We start from the raw sequence: 9,117 nt of genomic DNA, 5'->3' as shown, positions 1-9,117 counted from the left end.
GTGTGTGTGTGTGTGTGTGTGTGTGTGTGTGTGTGTGTGTGTGTGTGTGTGTGTGTGTGTGTGTGTGTGTGTGTGTGTGTGTGTGTGTGTGTGTGTGTGTGTGTGTGTGTGTGTGTGTGTGTGTGTGTGTGTGTGTGTGTGTGTGTGTGTGTGTGTGTGAAATCGAGTATAAAATACACTGTATGGTGTATGCCATGCAATTGTTTAATATTTGCAGATGTAGATTGTTCCTAGGGCAATTTACGCATAATTTAAAAATCCATTAATTGTTACGTGCAAACTTTTTCTTGACACATGGAAGTACCGATTAAAAATAATCGATATTATGATTTATGATTTTTATTGTATACTCTATAACAATTCCTTCATTATATAAGAGTTCTTTTTCTCTCGTGTCAAGACCCGCGTTTAAAGGTGCATCAATAACGCAATTGGTTTTCCCCTTGATAATTATTAGATGATTGTTTAATCCGTAATCCAGGCGTCGTATGGTACTTGACCAAAAAGGTTCTCGACGAAACTCGACATCACTTGTACTAGCTTTCTTCTTAGATCCGGTTTCATTTCTTTCAACAATTCTTGACTGTTGGTATTGATGAAAAGATTGAGTGCCGCCACTAAAATAAAAGTAATATTAGAATATGTTTCAAGACTAAAAAAATTACTATTATATTTAAATGCATTTTTTAAATTGGGAGTACAAATAAATTTCCACCGTTTGCAAAGACGGCGCTACTAATAAACTATAGTTAAAATTGTTTGATGTAAAACGACATATCGTAAGATTGGACATCCGGTAACACCATAACTTTGAAATATTATTAGCGATTTTGTATCAGCATCATATATTTTTTTTTGTACGAAAATGTCGAGTTTTGAATCGAATAAGCGTCATTTGCGGGAACTTTTGATTTACTTCTTTAATTTGAAGAAATCTGCAGTTGAGGCTCATAGATTGCTTGTAGAAGCATATGGTGCCTTAAGTGAGAGAAGTTGTCATGAATGATTTCAAAAGTTTAAGAACGGTGAATTTGACGTCGAAGACAAAGAACGTAGTGGAAAGCCGAAAGTGTACGAAGACGCGGAATTGGAAGCATTATTGGATACAGATTCGTGCCAAAAAGAACTTGCACTTACATTAAGAGTGACTCAACAAACAATTTCATATCGTTTAAAATCATTGGGAATGATTCAAAAGCAAGGGAATTGGGCTCCATATGAACTGAAGCCGAGAAATGTTGAACGCCGATTTTTCATATGTAAAATGCTGTTTGCCAGGCAAACGAAAGGGTTTTTTGCATCGTATAGTCACTGGTGATGAAAAATGGATCCACTATGATAACCCAAAGAAGAGGAAATCATGGGGACCACCTGGCCATGCTTCAACATCGACAGCCAAGCCGAATATTCATGGAAAAAAACTCACTTGTGTATTTGATGGGATCAGCTTGGTGTCGTGTATTATGAGTTGCTCAAACCGAACGAGACTATTACTGGGATTCTCTACGGAACACAATTGATGAGATTGAGCCGAGCACTCAAGGAAAAACGCGCCCACTACTACTCCAAGCATGACAAAATTATTCTCCTGCATGATAATGCTCGATCACATGTTGCGGCGCCAGTCAAAACCTACTCAGAAACACTCAAATGAAGTTCTACCCCACCCGCCGTATTCTCCAGATATTGCTCCTTCCGACTACCACTTGTTTCAATCGATGATGCATGGCCTGTCCGAGCAGCACTTCACATCATATGAAGATAAAATTGTGTCGATGATTGGATAGCCTCAAAAGATGAAGCGTTTTTCCGACGCGGTATCCACATGCTACCAGAAAAATGAGAAAAAGTAGTGGCTAGCGATGGCCACTTTACTTTTACTTTGAATAAAACATTATGTACCATTCTTTCACAATCAATGCTTAATTTTTGATTAAAAACGGCGGAAACTTATTTGTACTCCCAATAAATTAATAAAAAAATATTCATTTTATGGCGTTTATTAGACACATACTTAACTCTTTTTTTTAAATTAATTTATATTAATCTAATCTTTTGATTTAATTTTTAAATAAATTTTTTATTTATCCTGAGATATATTATTACTTTGTTGTATAATATTATTGCACTGTTAAGATTATAATTTTATTCTTTTTGAAAATATGAAATACAAAAGAAACAATCTAAAAGTTATTATACAGAATTAGAACTTACGTAATATACTATTAGTGTTGAGCACATTTTCGACTCCCATTTTGATATCCTTTACGCTGAAGTCCATTTTCAGTTGTTGCAATCTGAGATAACGACGGCCCTCATATAAAAATGGTTTTGCTCTAATAAAGACTTTAGCCCTGACATCCTCTAGAAAAAAAAAATGAAAAACTTAAAATTATGTAAAAAAAAATCGTAATGAATAAAATAAAAAATATCGTTAAACTCTAATAAATTTGCATAAATTACGCTATGCTTTTAATAATAATTGTTGAGACTATGCTTTTAGATCCAATCGGAGTGCTGTTACGAGCGAGACGTACTGTAATATGTAAAGTAATAAAAAGGTTCGACAACTATCTTCTGACCGAACTTTATTTAATGATGATACAGGCAAGCTTATAGATTAAGTCGGAGATGTGTTATTCGCAGCTTATGAGAACAGACTGATTCGATCAGAACCAAAGGGATCTTCACTACGATAAAAGAGGTGGAGATTCTGATAAATTTTAACCAATAACATGATATTTTCGAATATCAAAAATATATGTGATCGGGATGAAAGAAATTGAGATATGTGACTGTCGATGACTCATGAATCCGTTTAGAGATAAGTCATAAGATATCTAATAAGTCATAAGACTAAATATTCGAAACAGATTTTAAGGAGATATAGATTATAGATAAAAAAAAGACTAAAAACGATAGAGGAAAATAAATAAGAAAAGTAGCAGGAAATAAGATTTATCACAAATGTTTAAAAAAAATGTGTAGAAAAACCTTATGTTAAAAATGTGACGTTAACGTGGTATGTAATCGTAAATGCTCGACCAATCGCTTACTACTTGAGATCGAGTCTCCTATCTTGATTATTACCGGTTTTTCTATTCTTTTTTTACCGCCATTAATCGATTCTTGATTTTCCGTTATATACGTCAGATGTACAGATAAAACTGTGAACTTTAATCTATCCGTCTCGATCTGCTCTCAAATCCTAACAGGTTACGAAAAGTTTTTCGAATTCAGGTACGCAAAACTATCCAACGAGTTAGTTGTCGATAGTGAGTGTTAAACACGCGCCCTGAGTGAGGGCAAAAATTGATGTTGAAACCACGCGGAATCGAAACACGAGCACGCGACAACGTGGACGGATAAACAGCGAGTCTAGTGCGCATACTGTTGCTATTCAGAGAAAATTATATCTATGGGAGCTGAGAATACAGATATTAATGACGAAGAACAAAACGTGGACCTATGCAAGTGGACAAAAACCGGCAACAAGAAGCTAAACCCTTAATAGCCTGGAAAGAAAAAGACGAAAAGTCAATCGCGCAACGGTCAATCTATATCTCACAATCGCAGAAAAACATTCAAACAGGTTAGAAATTGCTCAACAGCTCTCGAGATCTGGAATCGATATTCGAGTAAAAAAATCCTAATAAGGTATTATTATGGAAATGGCTAATAACTCATCGACTCGACGACAATGGCGATGTACAATGACACGTCGAATTTTCTGAGATGGTCGACAAATTATCAGAGTTAACCATAGAGGTCAGTATCGAATTGCAATCCAATAATATTGTTACATAGCCTACCAGATTGCTTCCAGAATTTTAGATGTGCTATCGAGTCGAGAGACACATTGCCTAATCCCGAACATCTGAAAGTCAAGATTCTTGACAAAAGCATAACCAAGAGACAACGAAACCAAGATGATAATCACGCGATAATGTTTGCTCGAAAAGGAAACCAAACGAAGGACCGTCAATAAAGTGATTGATAAGGCAGAAGAACTCCACTCAGGTGAAATTTAAATTTCACATTTAAATATAGATGTTATAAATGTCGCTGAATTGAACATAAGGCCATAGATTGTCGACAAACATGAGAAAAATACGAAGGCCAAAGAATACAAAAAGTAGCCGTTAGTAAAGATGTTGCTTTCTTTATTTCTACCACTAATATCGTTTCATATTCCATAGGAAATAATCCAAGAGATAATGCGTGTCTCAACAGCGAATGCACATTTGTGACGACAAAACAACATTTGAAGAGATTTCGAATCCTGAAAGCATGAATCTCAACCAAACTAAAGGCCAAGGAAACAGTGAAGATCACAGCCACAAACGGAAATACAACGAGAACGTATGTTTGGAAAATACATTACACGTCCCTAATCTTCGTAGTAATCTAGTGATCTTACTAAGATCACCAACGCCGGGAACAACGTTATATTCACAAAGAAAAAGGCTGAAATAAAGAAGAAAACCGACGGAATAACGATTCTTATTGCGAATCGGAAGGAAAATCTCTACCTTTCTTCGAGAATCAAACAAAGAATCGGTCTGTAACGTCTCAAGAAAAGCACGTAAGTCTCAGATAATGATATGACACGAGAGATTTGGGCACCTAAACTACTCTCTTGAATGAGTAAGAAAGAGGCTATACGGACTTCTTTTGGAAAAAGACGAGAATCCCGTCATATGCGAATTCTGCTCGGAAGCTAAATTAACAATGTACCATTCGAGAGACTCTCACAGAGAAACAGCCAATTGCTGGAAAGCTACGCAAACATATGGACCGATGGGGAATGAATCCAAAGGAAAAGCAAGGTACATCCTAATATTCACAGACAACTACTCACGATGGACGGAAGTGAGCTTTATACAAAAGAAACGCAAAGTTTTGTAAGCCTTCAAAGCGTTTAAGAACCTTGTCGAAAAACAGACCGACAAAAAATCAAGCATCTACAATTAAATAACGGTCGAGAATTCTGCAATGACGAATTCGATAAATTTCAGAAAATGGAAGGAATCACACGAAGATTAATCACCTTATACACCTCAATCAAACAGAATAATAGAAAGGAAGAACCGCTCATGGAAATGACACGGTATTTAATGACGTGATCAAAACTCTTTATCTCGTTTTGGCGGAAGCCAAATGAATACGGCGAATTATATCAGAAATCGGTGCGTCAAGGACATTAAACAAGAAAACGCCCTTTGAATTATGGCATAAGGAACCGAGCGTGGAGCATATACGAACCTTCAGAGAAATCGCATATATACTCGATAAAGCATCCAACAAAGGAAAATTCGACTCACGAGGAATAAGCATTTTTCTCGATATGACGACTCATCCAAAGGCTATCGAATATGGGTCTCGAGTAAGCAGAGAGTGATCATCTCATGTGATGTGAAGTTCTTAGACCAAAATGGACGAACAACAGAATCTTAGCAAAGAATTGGTCAAAGATCCGAAAAAAACACTCACCATCTACGATTTTCACATAGATTCCGAAAGCGAGAAGGAACTGGAAGACGGGACAGAGGAATATGACATTCTATCGGAGTAAAAGGAACCTAATTTAACCGATTATCGTCGATTCTCCCAAAAGAGACTCAAGAAGACTCAAGAAACTGCTTACGGAAATACCAGGCTACCCACGCAAAATATACGTACTTCTAGGAAGGGGGCAGCTGCTCTGAAATCATCAGCGAAGAAGTCGAGCTGGACGGTGAGATGTCGATATATATGAACAAGAAGCGAATTTAACCAATCCTTCGTTGAAAATCTTTTACCAGCACACTTGACCAGACAAGGAAGAATGAGAGAACGCGATCGTCGACGAAGTCGAATGTCTATTGAAAAAAGTACATGAGAAATCGTCGATCAATCCAACAACTATCATGTCATCAGTGCATGTGATTTTAAGGAACAAATATGACGCGAACGGATAGAAAGAAGAAAAGCTCGTATCGTCGCAAAAGGATTCGCTTAATGTCCAGGGATTAACTACAATGACACCGTCGCTTGGGATTTCAACGCATGCTATTAGCCTTAGCAATTGAGCACGACTTAAAAATACAACAGATGGATATCACGTCGGCCTATCTACACGATACTGTTGAAGAGGAAATATACGTTACCCGAACGACTCACGGAAAACTTGAAAAAAATCGCATTTCAAAAGGGTAGTAATAAAAATGCCGTAGAAATCCAAGCGGAAAGAATGCTAGAAGAGCCTTAGAATAACGACAAGATTTGCCGTCTACGAAAGACTTCATATGACTTAAAGCAAGCCAATCGTTAATAGTACAAGAAACTAAATCAGAAACTTCAAGAAATGGATTTGACGCAACAAAGTTCAACTCAGAAGGAGAACCCTTGTTACTTCTAGTCTATGTAGACGACATTTTAATATTTTATCGCAATGAAAAAACGATCTAAATTTTATTTTACGAAAAATTACATTTTACGAAAAATGTATTACAGGAATTAGACGTGAAGGACTTAGGAACCGCATATTACTGTCTGGGAATTGAAATCACCAGGAGGAGAGACTATCATATTGCATTTCTCAATCAGACTACATTCAAGAAATCTTATCACGTTTCGGGTTGGAAGACTGCAACCCCGTTTGCACTCCAGTCGAGGCAGGCATGAAACTAGACAAATCACCAAATCAAACCAGATATAAGAAAGATCGTATCAACTCATAGGCACTCTAAATTATTTGCAATTGCGACGAGACCAGATATATCGCATATTGTTAATTGTCTCAGTCAGTTCAACACTTATAATGAGGAAAGCCAAGAGGGTCTTTTAGAGTATTTGAAAGGGACCATAAACTTTGGAATCACGTACATCAAAAGCAAGACAAGCTTGGAGGGATTCGTAGATACTGGATTGGTGGAGCAGAATGTTTGGTGTGCTTCGTCAATCCTATACTGGATTCGTCTTCATTATGAATGGCGGCGCTATAAGCTGGGAATCCAAAAAGCAATGTACAGTTGTCCTCTCTTCCACCGAGGCAGAACACAAAGCGTTATTTAAAAATTATCCGAGAAATCAAAAAATGTTTTATACAAATTACAATAAAATTATTTCTGTTCATTTGTATCACTCAGCAAACACAAATACATCTCAAACTCGTAACTCATACATAATCTTAATTTTTTTGGATCGTCGAACAGTGATGTCAAAAGTTATATGAATTTACGGAAAATGTTCTCAAATTTGTCATCCCATTTTACCTAATAGTGTTACATAACAGTGATATGATTTAAATATGAAACAGCGACAGAGTTGACATATAACAATTATGTATTGAGATGAAATGTATATAATGTTTACAATGCAAAATTTGTCACATTACAAATAGGTGAAATTGTTATTTATTTGTTACTTATTGGCATTGACTCAATTTCTTTGAGTAGAAGTTTTTTGGTTATTTCTTGCTATTAGAATTAAAAAAATAATTTATGTAATTTTGCAACTCTTTTTTTAAATGAAAGAAATATATTTTTTATATGTAACAAAAAATTTTCTTAAATACTATTTTTTATGTAATAAAAAGATTACGGTTATATCTTAATGAAAAAAATGATTTTTTTGCTTATTTACTTTTTCACAGTTCAATTATTATTTTCAAAACTTATTTTTCCAGTTCAATTTATTATTTACTGTTTCGTCTATATTTTTATACCTATATTTTTATCTTCTTAACTTATTATTATTGAATAAATGTATCGCCAGCAAAATTTGAACCTACGATCCCTAGAACAATAACCTAATATATTTACGCTGAGCTAATCGCACGCTTGTGATCGAGTCATTACTTATATCTATCTTTTATTGTAATCATTCCTATTGTAACCATTCCTTATATTAATTTCATGCCTTTGTTGACAGTTTAATATTATTAATATTTGAAAAGATTACATGAAAATGAAATAATACGCTAGTATTTATTCACTTAGTTAGGAAATGATAATGATCTATGTTAAATACTTATTCTTTATACTTTTGTATCTATAAAAAAAAAATCTACACGACAATCGTATATATTATTATCTAATTGCATAAAAATAATTAACTGATAGTATAATAGAAGCAAACTATATACAACTTACTTATCTTTTGGATATATTTTATGTGCTGGCGATACTGATTGTTTTGATTATTTGTTATATTGACAAATAATGAGAAATAATTTGCAGTACTTATTGATCGATCATTTTCTTATCAATTTATCACATTTGTTGTTCCTTAATATGTTTATATAACAAATCACTCATCTCTCAAAGTGCAAGAACAAATATAATGAAATATGCTCAAACACTGAAAAAGTGACGTATAATTTATGAAATTATGTTACATCGTAGTGATGTAATTTTTTAGAAAAGTACAATCTCATAATTTTAGTAATATAATTATTACAGATTACAGTATACATTTCAGATGTAACCAAAACATGTATTATTTATATCTTTTTTCATTATGGCTTAGTGATGTAAATGTATGTTTGTTATGTCTTATTCATAAAATGGTATATGGATATAATTGTATTACGTATTTAATTCCCATAATTATGTTATGTACTAAATATATAACAAAGACATATAACAAATTATCATATTTATATCAGGATATCTCGTTTACGCCATAAAGCTGTCTTGTTATAAAATAGAGACATCTGAATAATGAAAAAAAAATTATATAACAGTACCAAGTCATGTTTGCTGGGTAATACCAACAAAAAAATTATTTTTAATCTTTCTAATAATTATTTTAAAAAAATTATTGGCGTGAATAAATAAAGATAATTTTATTGTAAAACTTTTGTATAAAATATTTTTTGATCTCAGTTTTTGAATAATGGAAAAACTGAAAATCGTTTTATAAGTTAAAGGGCTGACCCTTTCAAACCGTTTTTCCACCACAACTAATATTTTCTAGACTTAGATTTTGTGTGTGTGTGTGTGTGTGTGTGTGTGTGTGTGTGTGTGTGTGTGTGTGTGTGTGTGTGTGTGTNTACTATACTACTAACTAAACTTAACTTAACTAAATAAACGTACGTAAGTTAGTTACGTACTCGTTCGGTACGGTTAGGTT

At 34.1% G+C, this 9,117-nt stretch overlaps 1 protein-coding gene across 1 annotated transcript in view; it reads right to left on the bottom strand.

Annotated features, from left to right (window-relative positions):
* Nucleotides 1-465: 465 nt before the first annotated feature.
* Nucleotides 466-9,117, bottom strand: part of LOC105617766 (protein takeout-like) — a 10,991-nt gene continuing 2,339 nt past the window's right edge. Inside the window, exons 3-4 of the mRNA XM_012199320.1 lie at nucleotides 2,215-2,364; nucleotides 466-617 (exon numbers count right to left, since the gene is read on the bottom strand). Coding sequence (XP_012054710.1) covers nucleotides 466-617; nucleotides 2,215-2,364 — 302 coding nt within the window. The remainder of the gene's footprint in view (nucleotides 618-2,214; nucleotides 2,365-9,117) is intronic.

The sequence above is a fragment of the Atta cephalotes genome (assembly GCF_000143395.1).
Source record: "Atta cephalotes unplaced genomic scaffold scaffold00014, whole genome shotgun sequence".
Lineage (NCBI taxonomy): Eukaryota > Metazoa > Arthropoda > Insecta > Hymenoptera > Formicidae > Atta > Atta cephalotes.
Note: the sequence above shows the minus strand (reverse complement) of the source record. Positions and strands in the feature narration are given on the sequence as shown.